At 35.9% G+C, this 19,621-nt stretch overlaps 1 protein-coding gene across 3 annotated transcripts in view; it reads right to left on the bottom strand.

The window, feature by feature from the left end:
- STIM2 (stromal interaction molecule 2) overlaps positions 1–19,621 on the bottom strand; it is a 140,201-nt gene that overhangs the window by 74,472 nt on the left and 46,108 nt on the right. For all 3 annotated transcript variants that reach the window (XM_080797251.1, XM_080797249.1, XM_080797250.1), the window contains one exon: positions 7,649–7,779. In XM_080797251.1, coding sequence (XP_080653377.1) covers positions 7,649–7,779 — 131 coding nt within the window. The remainder of the gene's footprint in view (positions 1–7,648; positions 7,780–19,621) is intronic.

Genomic DNA, 19,621 nt, shown 5'->3' with positions numbered 1-19,621 from the left:
GGGTGCACTGACCCACTCTGTCTTCAGGATTTATTGCCTTTCCTTCTTCATTCTAAACTTTATGCAAAGAGGGTCTCAACCTTTTTTCTACCTTGCTTCCAAACACATAGAGAGCCTCCATATTATTTTGAATTGCCAAAACTGCAACTGAAAAAAATGTTTAAAGAAAAGAGGTAAGTAAAACAACAAAACAAAATTTGATGCTTAAAAGATTTTGGTGCATTGCAGAATATCAAAAAACTGTACACATATTCTAAGAGATGACTTCTTTGCAGATAACAGAATATTTCTTCCATAGACTCCTATTTATAGGTGTTCATAATTACTACTTTTCTAGGATCTCTACATATCAAGAGATACACTCCAAATAAAAATTAAAATTTGTAGCTACAATGGTTATAGTGACAAATTTATAGAAGTATTTTTGAAACAAAGGAAATAAAATGTAGATTTTAACCATGTCTTCCCTTATCAAAATGATATCTAAATGTCCTGCCTCAATCATCCCCTGCTTTTTTTTCTTTATTAGTATAAATGTGTAAGTTTTGCTTCATTCTTACAGTACCATTTCTTCCAGGTATCAGAGGCAGCAGAACTAATTTCAATCTTGAAAAGCAAAGTGGTCACCATAAGTATATCCGGAATTGATATGCTATATAGTTAAGAGACCCATATAGAGCGAACAGTGAAAATTAAAGAAGAATAAATATTAACATTAGCAGTGTCTCTGGAACTTGCCTCTTTTTTAAATATTTTATTTATTTGACAGAGAGAGAGAACACAAACGGGGGACAGCAGGCTCCCCACTGAGTAGAGAGCCCAATGCGGGGCTTGATCCTAGGACCCTGGAACCATGGCCTGAGCCGAAGGTAGATATCTAACTGAATGAGCCACCTGGCTGCCTCTGAAACTTGCATTTTTAAAAAATTCTCAGTTACCTGTTCTTATAAAACTGGAATGAAGTATATGTGACTCATAACAGATCTTGCTTTATAATTCATTAGCGTAGTCATCTCCAATTTCAGTTGCCCAGACCCCACAGAGATATACAATCTAATCCACTCATGAGGGAGAAAATACAAGAACTTCTATTATATTTAATTTTATCTCAGTTTTCATTTATATTTGTGAATATTTTTTAAAAAGCATAACAATATAATAGTATGTATGCATCAAATATGTCTAATAGTGTGTGTATATAGATACAGGTATATCTACTATATTTGTACACCACATACACATAGCTATTTATTTGTAAATTATATTAGGAAGGGCATAACAATGGAGATTGATGATAAACATTAACATGAGAAAGCAACTGCCTTCGCCTCAGGTCATGATCCTAGAGTCCCTGGATAGAGTCCCACATCAGGCTCCCTGCTCAGCAGGGAGTCTGCTTCTCCTGCTGACCTCTCTACTCTCATGCTCTCTCTCTCAAATAAATAAATAAAATCTTAAAAAAAAAAAAAAAAAAACATGTATTCAGTCTGGACTCAAACTCCACCCATACCACTCACAAGCTAGTGGCAATGTGCAGACTGTTTCACTCCCCTAAGCCTATTTCCCCATCTGCAAATAAGATGGAGAGTATACTCGTCGTTCATAGGGCTTCTATGAGGAGTCCATACCACAGTCCACGTGAAGTGCTTACAGAATGAAACAAATGGTAAACATTCAATATTTTCTCTTACTTTAGCATATAAATCCATAAACGTAAGTTCGATAACCCCTATAGTAACAAAATTAAAAGATCATTTCCCTATTTTTCCCAATTTTGGCCATTTAACCCTTTTTTCTTTTTTTAACTGAATACCTATTACCAGTCTCTGCTACTCTATTTATATGCTTACTGCTACTATTTTCCAGAAAGACTTAAAGCCTGTTTTTATGATAACACATTAACTAAACTATGAAACTATAAAAATTCCAATATGCAGGGAAATGCCTCAATAATTATAACTTAACAGACGGCAAGGACTCTTTAGCACCTAATCTCTCCTCACCTTACCTTTGCTCTGTTTGTCCTTTCAGTTGAATGCCAAGTGATTCTTTGGTCAAATAAGTTGTACTGGTCCATTTATGCATATAATTACACATAATTACTAACAGCAAAATAGTAGTTAATAGATAATTTTAATCGGGTGTATCAATGCTTTAAAATTCTAGACATATTCTATTACTAAGATCAACATGAAAAGTCTTATTGTGGGTCTCCTCCAACACAAAGCCTTCTGAAGGAAGTTGTGTAACTTTATCATTTTTATATTTTATAATTCCGTGGCTTGAGAATTTCCCATCAAATATCTGTAGTTGAGCAGAGTATAGAAACAAACTGTGCTAATCAGTCTCTAAAATGGCTCCCAATGACCCCAACATTCTCACACCCATACCTTGTCAAACAGCCTCCCCTTGAGTATCAGCAGGACCTAGTGACTCCCTTCTAACAAATAAAATTTTGGCAAGAGTAAAGGGATTCCAATTCCAAGATTAGCTTACAAAAAGACTTTAACTCCCAGGTTGTTGACCTTCTATTGCTCTCTCTCTGAGCTCCCTCCCACACTCTTTAAGGTAAGCTCACTGCCATGTTATGGAGCTGCCCTATGGAGAGAGCCATGTGGCAGTTAACTATTATCTCCAACCAACAACCAGTGAAGACCTGTGGGGCCAAGAGCCACATGATTAGGCCTTGAAGTGGATCCACCATGTATCAGGCCTTGAGAGGACCACAATACCAGCTAACATTTTAATAGCAGCTTATTGAAAGACCCACAATGAGAAGACCCAGCTAAGCTACACCTAGATTTCAGACCCAAACAAACTGTGAGATGATGAACATACACTGTTGTAAGCTGCCAAATTTGGGAGCTGGGGAGGGGTAATTTGTTACATAGCAAAAGATATTACATAAGTTAAAATTTTAACTTAAAATTTTCAGTAAAAATATACATGCATTTATTCCTTTGGAAACAGTACTCCTCGTAATTCAAAACTCACTGATCCTATTTTAAAATGTATTTTCTAGTAGGTTTTCCTAACCCTATTTTTGCATGCTTTCATAGTAACTCTCCTTGTTTCAGACACACATACATCTGTGCTATTAACTAAGTTTTCTAAGAAGTATACAGATAAAAGATGACAGAGGTGCTATTCAGGTAGCTTAGCTAAATCTAAGAAAAACTGAAATATCAGGTACAACCATTTTTTTTTTTACATAAATTGGTTTAAAGTTAATTATAAATATCAAAAACTGGTAACATAAACTCGAAAATTATTTATTCCAAATGATATCAATAAAAGGTAAGCATGGATATATAAAGGAAGAAAAATTAGGGAAAAAAGGATTTTTAAATTTTTTTTTTAAAAAGAGGAAAAGTAAAAACAAAGTTCATGCACACTAGAAACTATACTAAAGTTTTCAGTCCACAAAGCAGGCAATAACAATGTCAATTGCCACTGCCTCCTACGCTGTGTTCAAATCAACAAAACCATTCATTTCTTTTATTTAAAAAAAAGTATTTCTTAATCAAGTGTAGGTACACTTTCCAAAATATCTTCAATATTGGCAGAATAGACAAACTTGACTGTAATCAAAACCTCAATCTAAACAGGTCACAGATTGAGCATACACTGACATCTAATCCTTTGATCAGAAGACAATGACCTGGAAAGCAAAAGCTTTATATCCCGTTCCTAATCTAAAACACTCTTGTCCTCTATTTTCAATTTGAGAACAGCTCTGAAAAACTGCCAGATACTTATTCTCTTACTTGTCCCAGTATTCCATACAGTACACCCTTTAAACGTTACCTTCCCAGTGAGGTCTGCCGAAAGCACCCTATTTAAAATTACAGCTACCCACCATCTGCCTGCTCTCATCCCCCTTCTTCCTGCTTATTTTGTTTTTTGTTTAGTCTACCTTTTTACAAGCATCCAACAAAATGTCCACTTTAGGGTTTAAAGATTAATGTGAGATTCTGTTCTGTCCCGGATATATTCCAAGATCTGAGTATCTGGCGTAAACAGACCTTCAAATATTAGCTCAATAGTAAATGCATGAATAAATTAAAAGAGTAAATGCTTTCTCACATGACCAAAAAAAAAAAAAAAAAACAAAAGCAGAAGCACTAAAGAGAAAAAAATTAAGTTTTCAAGTAGCATTTTGAATGCTAAATATTTTTCTAAATTTTAAAAAAGTTAACATTTTATGGGGCGCCTGGGTGGCTCAGTGGGTTAAAGCCTTTGACTTCAGCTCAGGTCATGATCCCGGGGTCCTGGGATCAAGCTCCGCATCAGGCTCTCTGCTCAGCAGGGAGCTTGCTTTCCCCTCTCTCTCTGCCTGCCTCTCTGCCTACTTATGATCTCTGTCTGTCAAATAAACAAATAAAATCTTTGAAAGAAAAAAAAAAGTTAACATTTTAAACCAAATCACAAGAAATTAAGTACTTTAATTTTTTTGACTAAGGTTTCTTATTAAACTCATGAAGTTTCCTAATGATGACTGCTAGAAACCCAGAATGATATTACAATTCACTTCTTTAAAAAAGAAACGCTTAACCAAGAAATATAAATCAAGATGTAGTTATGCAGATCAGAAGGCACCAAAATAGTCCAAGAACCACAGAATTAACAACCCTTTCCTTAAAGCCTACAACACACCACAGTCTCTAGATCAGTGCTTCCAATACAAATTAATTTGATCTATATATGTGATGTTAAGTTTTCTAGAAGTCACAATAAAAAGTAAAAAGAAACATGTGGGATTAGTTTCATATCATATTTTATGTAATCTGGTATGCCCATAATATTATCATTTCCAACAGGTAATGAATATTGTAAAGTTTAAGTATTTTACATTATTTTTCTCATATTCAAAAGTTGAAGTGCATTTTACACTTATAACACATCTCAATTTTATTTTTTTTATTTTTTTATTTTTTAAGATTTTTATTTATTTGACAGACAGAGACCACAAGTAGGCAGAGAGGCAGGCAGAGAAAGAGAAGAAGGGAAGCAGGCTCCCCGCTGAGCAGAGAGCCCAATGCGGGGCTCAATCCCAGGACCCTGGGATCATGACCTGAGCTGAAGGCAGAGGCTTTAACCCACTGAACCACCCAGGCGCCCCAACACATCTCAATTTTTAATGCCCAATAGCCAAACATAGCTTAGTAGCTACCATACTGGACAGTAGATTTCTAGATTCTGTAAGGTACTAATAAAATAGAGAGGCATACCTTATTTGCTTTTGAATAGTAATATTAGAAGAAATACCAAGAATAACATCTCCTGTTTTTAAATATTAAAGCTCACCAATCATACTCACAGAGTTCTAAGTTCTTTTAACATAAGCTTTACATTTTAACATAAAGTTTTTACTTCTAACCTCTATTATAAAATATTTGGAATTTCACTGAAATTTAAAAGACTCAGATGAATTCCACCTAAGTATAAATTATACAGCCATGCCTGCTTACTTTGTTTGGCACAGTGGTAAATGATAACACTTCACACATTTGAGCATTTAATATCTGATGATGAGGTTAAAAAGATTAAAATAACTTGTAATTCGAGGAACTATTATGCAATCAGATACATTTAAATAGGCTGTCAAATACCTGCATAAGCTTACTTAATCCCTCCCTGTCTATATATTACATGCAAGTTTAACAGATCTTTCCTTGGAGGGTACTTTTAACGATTGAAAAATGTGAATTTTTGCTGTTCTTTTCAGATTTAAATGTTTCTGTAATTGTGATATAAGAAATATATTTGGAGTTTGTCCTTGGTTCCTGGCAGAGAGCTCTTAAAACCCTTGGAATTTCCTGAGTCAGAAGAGTATATTTTGCCCCTTTTGATCACACTCTGAGTTCATGCTAAGAGAGTACTCAGAATGGTACCTCTAGATCACCCTGGGATGGGGCTGGTCAGCAGAAAGACCGGGTGATTAGAGCAATAGGACTTTCACTTCTGACCACTGAAGAAACTGAGCTCCATAAAAACAGAGAAATTTGTTCCATGCCTTTCTCTTAGCTTCTAGAGTTACCAGCAATCCCCGTCATTCCTTGACTTATGGCTCCATAACTTCAATCTCTGCTTCCATTGTCAGGGTCAGCTTTTCCCCAGTGTCTGTGTCACCACATGGTGTTCTCCTCTCTTATACAGATACCAGTCATATTGGACGAAGGGCCCACACTACTCCAGTATATCCTTACCTTAACTAATTACATCTGAAATTACCCTACTTCCAAATAAGGTCACATCCTGAGGTACTGGACTTTAAGACTTCAAAATATGTTTTTTTGTGGGGACACATTTCAACTCATAACTGGGGCCTTTACAAAAAAAAAAAAGTCCGCCAACACCTGATTTGGAAAATTTTAAACTAAGGAGAAGTAGGTCCAGAAGGGCCATTGAATAGTCACAGATTTCAAAGAGGAGAGCTGAGATAATTGTTTTAGACAAACTAACTTGAACGAAAAAGTAAAGCCCTCAAAAGATGTCAGGCAGAAAGCAACGTATATAGGTCAGGAATCTACACTGGCTTAGAGATGGAGGAACCAAGTGTAGCCTACAAAAGGATGAGCATTCGCAAGGTAAAAGTGTTGCAGAGCAAGTCAAGAATTAATCTTTAGAGACTGTAACTGTTAGGTAACAATGTGATTAGAGAATGTGACTATTATATAACATTAGATTATAATGTAGAAAAAACATAATTTAGTATCATATAAACTAAAAGAGAAGCATCTCAACTATGACAAATATAAGAGATTGAAGAGGCCTGAAAAACAACCAGGGGACTTGGCTAGAGTAAGATTCCAACCAAAGAAAACAACTTCTATGGAGAAACTAAAAGGGACGCCAGAGGGATGTCAGGGGGAAGATAATAATGCTCAAGAAATAAAACATGATTTATTTGTACAGTGGGTGCAGTAGATCATTACATCAATGACCCCCAATAAACCAAATCTCCTGGCATTCATGCCCTTGTATAATCCTCTCCCACACAGACTGTGAGCTTAACCAGATCACTTGCTTTAAGCCAATTTGATATTAACAGGCACTGGCAAGGCAAGCAAGGGATGATAAGTACTTTCATGCGGAAACTTGTTTTCTTGGAACACTGTTCCCTGGAAGCCAGCTGCCATGCTGTAAGGAAGCCTGAGCTAGATTATGAATGATGAGAGACCACGTGAAGAAAGACTGCAAAGACTAAGAAGTCATCATTTCAGCCCCAGCAGAGCCCCCAGCGGAATGCAACCACACAGCATCACAGTGACCTCAGACCATACCAAAGGGAACAGAAAACGTACCCAGCTGAGCCTGGTCAACCCACAGGATCAGGAGAAATGATAAATTGCTGTCCTAAGCCACTAAGCTTTGTGGTGATTTATAAAGCAGCAATAGATAATAACTGATATAGTCAGAAGAGGACGTATGTTTGAGAAATGCAAGAACATGAGACTGAGGATTCTTATAAAACTAGGAAGACTTGTATATGCATGAGGAAAAAAGAAAAAAGAAAAGCGTGCAAATAAAAAGGGTAAAATTAGAATGCAAAGAGAAAAACTAAAGATACTGAAGATGAACCTGAATCACATATGATGAATAATGGGAAAATTTAAGAGAATAACAGGAAAAGCTTTCCACCTACTTCATCACTTTCATCTACTTCAATTCCACCATCTTTGTCATCGTCCATTTGTTTATGTATTGTTTGAAGAGCTTCCAGACTGTATCTGTCTTCTTCTGTGAAGCATGGTGGACTCAGTGATAGGCAGGGATCTGAAAGAAAATGAAGGGCAATCACTAACTTGCCACAGCAAAACACAGGCTATATAGTTAAGAGAATATAATGTAAAAGAAAAACATTAAATTTTAAAACATTTAATGTTTAATGTTTGAAAACATTAAATTTCAGACTAAGTCAAACCAATGGGTTTTTAAAATCTAGCAGAGTCATTGAAAGTGTAATATATGGACACACTCATTAAAAATAAATAACTCAATTTAATGGATCTTAGGCAACCACCACCAGGAGTAACTCTAGTACTCACTTCAGGTTGTCTATATTCTTCCACATCTTGAACTATTTTTTTCTTATTCAACCCATTATATTTACTAATCATTTCCCCCCCAAAATAGAACTCCTTCCTTAAAAAAAAAGAAAAAATAACCTAAAAATCACAGAATACAAGGTGCTATTTTTCAAGAATCCAGTTTAATCAAAATGTGAATCCAAGTAAATACAGCAGAGAATACAAGAAAAGGATATATAGAAGAGTTACATGACACTTAGAAAGTTTTTTTTTCACTTTTCTATTTAACAATCAGGGCCCACCCATATTAATACCTTTTAAAATACATCACTTCTTAAATTTAACAAGGAAACACTGGGAAAAAAAAAAAGACTAAACTTTTAAAAATCTTATTCCTCATGTTTTCCTTAATATACATTTATTGGTTAAACCTCTTCCTATGGAAAATGTGTAAATTTAATCTAACAATTTAGAGACAATTTAAGGCTTTTCAAAGCTTAAAATCAGATTAGTAAAAGTTACTTGTTGACTCAAACAGTAAACAGCCTATACACTAAAATGAAAATGTACTGCCAAAACTTCAATTACACCCAATCCAGCTGACTGGCAGATTGACAAACTCGAAGAACTTACTTCAACTATTCTGCCAGGTCACTAAAATACCCTTTTAAAACACCATCAGTTCCATATGTATTTCTAGAATTAGAAATGGCCTAAAAGTTTAAAGTGGTTACTAGCACAATAGACGGGTTAGCCACAGTTTGGTCTTTTCAACAACAGTTAAAAATCTAGTTTATCATTCTGCCCCTGTTATAAACTTAACTGTCTGATTCTGTACAAATCACTTGTCCTTGTGTCTTAGTTACCACACCTGTAAAATAAAGTAGTCTAGATGTTTACTAAGATCTAGTGCAGCTACAATGGCCTAAGAAATAATCTAATTCTGTGCTTAGGGAAAAAAATGTCAAGAAGCCACTTCTGGAAACCAATTAATAATTTTTTTTAATTTTGGTAACAGAACAATGCAAATCTGGATTACATGCACGTTCCAGTTGTAACTCGTTTGGAGGAGTTAACACTTTTAATAGTTTGAAGTCAAAATCTAATTTTAATTTCTTTAGTCTTGGAAGAGAAGCAAACAGAAAAGTTTAAAACTATAACAATGGGCAACGCAATTCCTAAGTTATGTGACACGTGTGTATGTGTGTGTATTTAAAACTCTGATCAAGATTTGCTAAAATCAAAGAACTTGCAGGCACAATGGTCAATTATGATTCTTACATCACAAAACAACCAGAACCCTGACATGCCTACAAGTTCAAACTCATCTGTACTTATTCTGAACGGAGGTGAAGTAAAAGATAGGCAAACAGGTATCCTAACATATGGAATAAAGAGGATCCAAAAACAATGTGTTATTGCCTCCAGCAAACCTGTTTTTTTACGTATTTTATTTTGCTAATAAATATATGGAGTGAAAGTGTTATTGCAACGAGTACACAAGGGTTAGTTATCATCAGTCACTGATTAAACAGGCTTTGTTGTTAATCCAGTCAAACTCTATAAAAGAAGTGAATGATGAGGGCTCTAAAAACCTCATAAAGCCTTAAAAGAAAATTAGGAGGAACATACGATCTGAAAAAAATTCATGTAAAAACAAAATTAGTATTTTTTTCAATTAAATTAACTAATTTAATAAAACACGACCTTTCAAGGTCTGTTTCAGGTTGTAACATCTCCAGGAAGTGTTTCTGTATTTGTACTATCTTTTAGGGATCAGTTCCTTTCCTGAACACTATTCCATCCATTCAACAAATATCTATTAAGTATCTACCATGTGTCAGGCATGGAAATACCATAGTGAAAAAAGAAATAAAAATTCCTCATGAGTGCTGTGTAGTGTGTAAACCTGGCGATTCACAGACCTGTACCCCTGGGGCTAATAATACAACATATGTTAATAAAAAATAAAAAATTATAAAAAAAAATCCTCATGAAACTTGCAGCATAGTGGGGAAGGCAAGTGTAACATGATAAATAAGTAAAAGGCAGAGCATGTTAGCAGTGGTAACTATTAAGTAGAAAAATAAAGAACAGATATGAAATGCCAAAGAATTTGAAATCTGATTATATTTTACTCTCAAGTCATTCAACCTAAGTCCTCATTTGATGTTGTACTTTATTAATCTCTAATTGTTTCATGGGTCATTTTGCCCACACAAATGAGTTTATGTACAAGGCAATAAACATGTTCTACTTCTCGCAATCATAATACCCAGGACTTAGCCAGGCAATTTTGTGTCTCTGATAAATTCTGTTACTTCATATACTAACTAAACCATAAACTTCTAGGCTTCTATACTGTGCAAACCAGTGACAGGGATGAGGAATTAAAGGGCTTGTAAGAGTATCTTGTACTTGAAAAAAGTTCACAGTCTAGTGAGAAGGGAAGCATGTGGACTACTACATTAGGTTAGGGACCACTGAAAACACTATTTGTAGGATACGAGGAGAGCATGGAGGAAGGGAACCAATAGACTGGGAAGGAAGAGTCAGACGTTTTCTAGAGGTAACCTTGGGAAGTTTTAAATGACCTATAGTTGATGACTATAGGGAGGGAGAGAAACACATGCCTGGAAAAAGAAACATCATAATGGGGTGCCTGGGTGGCTCAGTGGGTTAAAGCCTCTGCCTTCAGCTCAGGTCATGATCCCAGGGTCCTGGGATCAAGCCTCTCCTCGGGCTCTCTGCTCAGCAGGGGGTCTGCTCCCCCCCCCCCCCACCCCCGCCTGTCTCTCTGCCTACTTGTGATCTCTGTCTGTCAAATAAATAAATAAAATCTTTAAAAAAAAGAAAGAAAGAAAGAAACATCGTAAGTTCAGTGGCATGAAAAGAAAACGAACATTCAGAGAAATGCCACTAGTTAATATGTCTGGAATACAGAGAAAAAATGGAGAAAAGAAGAGAGATCAGGTAAGAAACTGGAAAGAAGGGGCCAGATCTCTAAGAGTCCTTTTTCCAAACTAAGGAATTTGGATTTTTATCCTGAAAACAATAGGGGATTTTCAAGGAGAAGCCCAACACAATCAGATCCATTACAGAAAGATCACTCTGGTGACAGAGGAAAACAGAATAGAGCAAGGCTGAGAGGCACAGCTGTCAGGAAGTGCTACTGTAATCCTAGAGGCTTGCAATACTCCATGCATCCAAGGAATGGAGGAGGGAAATGATGAACATTGCTCTGGGATTTGGTGTTTTGCCAAGCTGGAGCAGCAGAAGAAAAGGAAAAACAGGAGTTGAGGATGTGGCAAGAGTGATCCATTCCTCCACATAAAATTTTATCTCTTTTTGGTACAGTGACTTAAGGACTAGAAATCTCAGAATAATTGAGAATTCTGTACCCCATTACCTGTTCTAAAGCCTTTTTCATTTCTTTCTCAACTGTTTCCCTTCCAGGTTAATTCAGCTCAAATGATCATTTTAACTCACAATAGCTGACCTAAATTTCTTTTCAAATACACAAACTGTTACAAAAGATCTGTGCATATAATGCATCTGGTGTAAGGGTTTCAAAGACAACTGCTAAAATGACAAAATGGTCCTCCTTTGCCAACATTTCACTGACATCTAGTTTAGCTATCCAAAATGCACCAGCACGTATCATGTATTCCATAGCCAGAAACATGTTTCTCAGATATCTAAACAATTCATTTGTTCAAGTAAATATGATATAGAGTGTCTGTAATGTGTCAGACCCTGTGCTTGGTGCTGGACATCCACATAACAATTAAGACAAATTTCCTCCGCTGGGTGCCCTCACTTTGTATTAAATGCAATATGATGTGATAAATCTTTTTAGCATTATACACTGAGCATTTTCTTTTTCCTAAATCAAGAACAGAACTTTCTACTGAAAAGAAATCAGCTGAAACAGAATAAAACTTAACCAAAGCCAGCAATCAACACCACTGTTAAATTCCAACTTGTTTTCCTCTACTCAAAACCAAAGATTAAGCCAGTTTCATTACTATATATTATTACCAATATATATATACGTATATATATATTACTGCTATATAAATGATGCCTGAATTTTACATGCAAGCAATTACATTTTTCGTGGCATTAGGAAAGAGAAATTGGATTTTAATAAGTAGGGTTAGGGGAAAAAAAAAAAAAAGCAAGAACTCAAACAGGAACTAACATGAGCTCTGGGACCGACAAAGTAGTTTAGCTAACTGACTGGTTCTCCATAAGAGTACCACTCAGTGTTCTGCCCGTCCCCCTCACACTCACCTCTCTCCACACTGCAGCTACGGACATGCAGGGGAGGGGTGTGGAGCCCAAGAATGAAGCAGCTAGAAAGCTCAGTCCAGTCCCACACAGCAGAGAACAGCCTTGTCCTCAGCTATGCCAACAGTCCCCCAAAGAGAGGAAGAAAACACTAGCAACTGCTGGAAGGAGGAGCAGCAGGATATGAAGGGTATGAATCTAGAAAGAGAGCCTGGAGCTGTCAGCACCGAAGGACAATGAATCTCTGAAAGAGGCATCTAAAAGAAGCAACTGGTGATTTTTAAGTAGGACTGTGACATAATGACAAATGTAACAGAGAGAAATTACGACTTATATTTTGTGTAGTGCTTTCAAGTTCAAAATATGCTTTCCCATATAGTCGATTTTATTTTAATCCAGAGAAGAAACTGTAGCTATAGTTTACATGCTTGTTACCAATGAGTGTCTATTCCAACAGTCCAGGCAGGAAGTACTAGAATATAAAACAGAATATAAGTCATGGCAGTGAAGATAGAAAGAAAAGGTCATACTGAAGTGACAACCGAAAGCAGTCAAAGGGGACATCTCATTCAATCGATACACGCAGGGAATACGGTTTGGAAACCTCAGAAAGCAAGAGCTTCAGAAATAACTGAAGCTGAAAAAGTAAATCCAGTCTTTAGAGCTAGCTTCCCTCCCATAATGCCCTTAAGGTCAGCAAATTTCATGCAGAAAAGAACTAAGAAGGGGAGCCAGCCGACTCTTAATCACAATCCAATGACTGTAGCCTGTTAACAATGTGCAATATCATATACTGCCAAGAACTTGGCTTACCATACGGGCAACTATTTATGCATCTCGTGATTAGGATTTTCTTAATTACCACCACTGAGAGAAATTCTTTAAATAAATATTGTCTGTATTTAGTACTTCCATTAATAGTTCAAGCATTTATCAAATTAAATACTCCAATCTAAATATTTTGAGAATAAATGTTCTCTAAGATCTTCAGAGATAATTCCTTGGTATCGTTTTTCGATAAGCTAAAGACATGATTCAAACTCAAAATAAAAATAAATAATGTGTTCTTTCTTCTGATATCCTCTTTAGGGTGAGTCTCTCATGCCCCTTCTATTTCCAGTGTCTAACGTACCACCAACACCTAGCATATAGTAGGATTAATGGATGTTTCTCAAAAAATCTAATAAATAATAAAGGTCACTGAATACATTTTTAGAAAGAAGTTAGTTGGAACCCATTTTCTACTATATTATTTTGTATATAGTAGATATTCAAAATATGCTAGATATTCAAAGTAGATATTCAAAATATGCTCTTTATTAAAAGCGTATTACATGCCAGAAAAACAAATGAGAAAGAAAAAGTTGTAACTGGTTACACAATGCTACACCAGGACACTATAAAAATGCAGGTGGAAGACTCTAGAATCTCTGATATTTACTCCTACAATTAGAGTTCACCAGTTAAAGGAAACAAACCTTACCAAGAGAGGGTTGAGAAACCACTGCAGATGTACCTAATTATGCCATAAGTGTTACACTGAACAGAAAATAAAGGGTCTTTACTTGAAACCCCTCCTGACTGATGACTGCCTCTTGGAGCTCTGAATCTCTTTAATCACTGACTTTGTATAAAAGTATCTATTAATTAGTCTCTACTCTTATAAAAAGAAAGAAGTTTCCCCTAATTGTTAGCTAAAAATTTCCCTTAAAAAAGTGCCTTATTCAACTACACCCTCCAAATGTTTTAAATAGACCATCCCATACAAACTCACTCACTGAGGTCCCTTGGCACTTTCCAGGAACAATTTTCAATTTACCATCTTCTAACTGCTTCACTTCCACTTACTCCCCCACCCACAAAAAGAATCTTGTCCTTGCCACCTCAAACAGTCCCTGCTAATCTCAAAGGGCCTCTCTAAAAGTAGAAGACAAAAGAGAATGCCTCTGCCTTGAAACTATCTTAATACGAAATTCACTTACCAACACATCCCTCGTCCAAAAAAAATCTATATTTATATTCATGGTTAAACAATATGTTCCTTCAATGTATTTAAATAAGTAAGTAGTATTTCTGCAGCTGTATATCTCTCTGCATTCATTGACAGCTGCCTATTTCCACTGTGCTCAATACTGTAAGTTCCTAGAAAGTAGTAATGTATCTGTTTATAACATTAGCTACATCTATCATATGTGGGAAAATAATGCTGACTAGGCACAAAAAAGAAAAAAAAAGTAAACAAGTGCCCTGATTTACTCCCAGGATACCACAAACACTAACATCTGAATTAGCAGCATTATGTGAACAGAATAGTGCAATAATAACTTTGCTTACTTTTATTTATTTTGTGTTGTTTTTGACTGCATGTGGTAATTCAAAGTGACAACCAGAACACTGTGAATGTACCTAATGACGCTGAATTGTGTACTTAAAATGGTTACACATTATGTCATATTTATATTTTACACAATAAAGAAAAAAAGGTACAGCCAAGCACAAGGTATAGAGAGCAAAGATCCTTACTACTGTCTTACACTGCTTCAGTTCTCTCACAGAGGAAGAACTTAAAAACAACCACAAAAAATAAAATTACTATCCCAATTTTACAGAAAGAAAGGTTTAGGAGTCTGTAAAAGGAAAAGAACTTCTTTTTTAGAGATCTGTTTGAAAGAGATAGAAAAGGGAGTTGGTGAGGAACTCAAGCAGACTCCACGCTGAGCACAGAACCCAACACAAGGAACCCAGGAAACTGAGATTCGACCTGAGGAGAAACCAAGAGTCAGAAGCTTTCAACCGACTTCACCAACCAGGCCCCAGGAAATTCATTCAAATCCTGCCAATTACTGCACAACCTTAGCAAAGTCACTTAACTTCTTTGCCTTAACTCCCTGATCTATAGAATGGGAATAATAGACAGCAACTTTTGCCAAGCTGACATTACATTTAAATGAGGCATCTACAGATAAAACACCTAACACAGTGTGTGGCACACATATGGAACTCAGCAGACAACACTCAGTAGATACCTAGTACTATTATCCAGAAAGGTGAGGGCTTTTGCTAATCAACAGCACAACACCAAGTCTCCTGCAATCTAAGTCTAGTCTTTCTATATTACTATTATCTTAACATATATCAAAAACATCATTTTTTCTAAATTAAACTTAACTCTAAATATCTTTTGGTTGATTCTAAAATCAAATAGACCCTAAAAGACAAGGAGAAAAGATAAAGAGGGAATAGAGCATTTACTGGGTAACATATGCCAGGTGCTTTACTTGGTTATCTAATTCAACTTCTCTCAATAATGCTGCCATGTTGGGATCATGCTGCTTCTTTCCATGATGAACAAACCAAATTCTCATATGCAAAGCAATATGCCCAAAGTCAAAGAGCTGGGTTAACTATTTTGTTGAAATTCAAAAGAACATTACTTCTCCCCATCTCCCATAATATATCAAAAGAAAAATACTCCCTATTTCTAAAATACCCCAAAAGAATATTCTGAAAGTAAATTCCAAAACAAGAATTCTAAAAGCAGGTTCATTAAAAGCAGTACTTATGTAAGTATAAAATCTCCAAAGATTACTATATTGAAAAAGAAAAACACTCATTTAGGTATAAGTTTTACTCTGTACTTACAGGATTAGTTTGTTCAAACAATTATTTTAGAAAGTTCTTACTGTTTCTAAGTGAAAACAAATTCACATTTCCAACTGGGAAGCAGAATTCATTGTCCCACCAATTTGGTCTCAATAACAAAAATGGGTAATTCCCCTTCCATGTACTGTTCCGTAATAATGGAAGAAAGACTTACAAAGTTATATTTCACTCAATGAAAGAGGTGAGCGCCAGGCAGAAGTGCACTTGTGATGGCAGTCACAGGAGATAAATGAGGCCACAACCAGAGACTTGATAATAAGGATATTTGTAAATCAAATATTTCTAAGTTGGGAAATGCCTATACAATGTAGAAAGAAACCACCAACCAACCCCTTCAATCACCTCCAAAAACAGAGAGCCACTGGTTTTGTTTTGTTTTGGAAAGGGAAAGTCTCATAAAATCCTCTACACATTAAAGATTTACAAATTCAGCTTCCAACACACAGTGCTCCAAAGTAAAAACATATAGTTACAGAGCTTATTGAAACCCTTATTGGTAATTAAAACATCAAAGCAGAAAGTATTATAAAGGTATTTCTGAATTTTGAAGAAAATATCTTCTCAGAATTTTTTTAAAGCGTCTTTTTTTCCCTGAGGTTTTGTGAATTATTATTTGCTAATAAATAATGACCACCTGGGGCTCCTGGGTGGCTCAGTGGGTTAAGCCTCTGCCATCAGCTCAGGTCATGATCTCAGGGTTCTGGGATCCAGCCCCGCATCAGGCTCTCTGCTCAGCAGGAAGCCTGCTTCCCCCTCTCTCTGCCTACTTGTGATTACTCCCTCTGTCAAATAAATAAAATCTTTTAAAAATTTTAAAAAATTAAAAAATAATAATAATGACCACCTACATATTCCAGATTCTATCATCATTTCTCTTAACATATTAATTCCAATTTTTACATTAATAATGAAATATATTTATTACTATCTATATCTTTAATGTAAGCAAACTGAGACTGAGATAGTCACCAAAAGACAGTCTGCATTTTAAATTTATACTCCTGTGGTCAGCTCCATTAACTGTTTTCCTGCACTGCACATCTACTTAGAGTTACGGGTACTATCCGTGAGAACTGTCAGTTCTACATGGATGAACCATGGAGATTAAGCACATCAGTGAAAAGAAATTCTGCAATAATTGAGTACATAATAACATCTTAAGTATGAACTCGAAAAGAAAGTAACCTAGTATCAAAAAAGTTGTAAGACCAAAGGTAACAGCTCTCCTGGTTCACCACTGAAGTCCAGGAGAGAGAGAGATCTACATCTATATCATCTAATCTTCACGTATAGCTAACTTATGAATAATTCAATTAAAAAGGTCAACATTTGGGTTCCTGGGTGACTCAGCTGGCTAAGTGTCTGCCTTAAGCTCTGATTGTGAACCCCGGGTCCTGAGATGGAGCCCCACCTCAGGCTCCCTGCTCAGTGGAGAGCCTGCTTCTCCCTCTCCTTCTGGCCCTCCCCCATCCTCGCTTATGTCCCTTTCTCTCTCTCTCACCTGCTCTCACTCTATCCCAAATAAATAAAATCTTTTAAAAAATAAAAATAAATAAAAGGCCAACATCAAGGGATATCAATTTTATCAGAAAAATTGTTCTTGTTTCTAGCCACGTTTGTTTCTTTTGTTCCTCCTTCAGGTCAGATGCCCATACCCCATACCTTTCATTTCACTCACTGCTTTTGTATACCCTAAGAATTCCACTGATTATTTTCTAATGCTAAGAGATTCACAGGCAAAAGAGCCTCTTTAAGACATTCAAAGCTTCCTCCCTCCCCCAAAGACATCCAAAAGCAGCAGAGAGAAACTGGAGATGTGAACATTTGTTAAAGAGCTTGTAAAGGACCTCATGCAAAAAGCAGAATCAGGCAAAGCATCTGTTTATTAGTTTATGAGCAAACCAGCAGCTAATTTTAAAGATCATTAATTAATGTCAGGCTCCAATACAGTCTTTTCTATCTATCTTTACATATGCTTTTTCCTACCATATAATTCTAACACCTATTTCTGCTTTGAAATACGTAAGTAGGGGAGCCCGTGTGGCTCAGTTGGTTAAGTGACTGTCTTTAGCTCAGGGCATGATCCTGAAGTCCCAGGATCAAGTCCCCAAGCTTCTCCCTCTGGCCCTCCCCCCTTCTCATACTCTCTTTCTCACTCTCAAATAAATAAATAAAATCTTAAAAAAGAAAAGAGAAGAAATACGTTAAGTAGAAAGTAGGGAGTTCAGAATTACAGAAGTTACTGGAGATTCCTCACATGTACCCCAACACTGTTCCTAACCAGTATGGCAGACATAAATACCTCCCAGAGGAACCTCTGTTCTCTAAAAGTGTTTACTTCAGCTCTTTAGTAGTAATGATGTGTTGTCATCAACAAATCAACTTTCAGGGGTTCTCTCTAAACACCAGAGTTTATTAAAGATAACACTGAAAGTAATTAAATTATTTAATCAATATATCAATATATATGCACACAAACTAATACTGACCTTCCTATTCTGAGATTTCTCCCTTAGGAAAATATATATACTTTTCCCAACAACGCTGCCACTGTCCAAAATTCAAGGCACTCATGACTCAACTAAAAGAATTAGCCCCAAAGAATGTGCAGTGTTTCTGCATATTCTTTAAAATGGCACACTTTCTTCCAGTTAGTGTAGATTTAAACTTTGGAAACTGCATCAAATAGAAGAATGAAGAATACTCCAAACAATGTATCAGGTGCCAGTAAAGAAAAAGATTTTTTCATATGGTCAAATTTCAATTCATTACCCCTCAAACTTACTTCTACTTTATATTTTTTGGAATACATCATTAATACCTTAAATTATTTTAAATAACTGTGACCTAAAAACTAATTGCATGATAATATAAGTTCCAGGAGGAAGAGTATTAAAAGATTAAAAAAACTGGCCTAAATATAGTCAACTGAGATATTTAGCAATTCAGTACGAATATAAATTTTCACTTATTAAGATATGGTAATTCCTTTTATTTCATAAAGTTCCCAAATTTTCATTTCTCAATTTTAACTAAAAACCAGTATAAGCAATTGATTTATTGTTCATATTCCCATCACCTAGAATACCACCTGGGAACAACAGCAAATACTCAAGTATTTACTGAATGAGTGAATCAACATAGAAACTGCATGAGTGATCGTGGATTAAGTTTATTTATATTTATTATATTTAGCTTAATTACACTAAAAAATTTTCCTTTTTATATAGAATAATCAAATCAACAAAAAATAATCAAACCACTGAATGTGACAAAGTACCAAGCACTTCAGCTGGCAATAATGACATTCTTATAACCACTCAAAACAAAAACTCTTTTTCTTTTTTAAGATTTATCTATTTATTTGAAAGAGAGTGTGTGTGTATGTGCACTTGCGTGCCAGAGTGCACAAGTATGGGGAGGGCAGAAGGAAAGAATCTCAAGCAGACTCCCTGCTGAGCACCCAGCCGGATGCAGGGCCCAATCTCACCACCAGGAGATCATGACTTGAGCCAAAATCAAGGCTCAACGCTTAACCGACTGAGTCACTCAGACATCCCCAAAGTCATTCTTGACTACAACCTTCATACACATAATATCCAACCACAGAAAATCTGTTGGTTCTACCTTGG

This window comes from Martes martes (genome assembly GCF_963455335.1).
Source record: "Martes martes genome assembly, chromosome: 2".
Classification (NCBI taxonomy): Eukaryota; Metazoa; Chordata; class Mammalia; order Carnivora; family Mustelidae; genus Martes; species Martes martes.
Note: the sequence above shows the minus strand (reverse complement) of the source record. Positions and strands in the feature narration are given on the sequence as shown.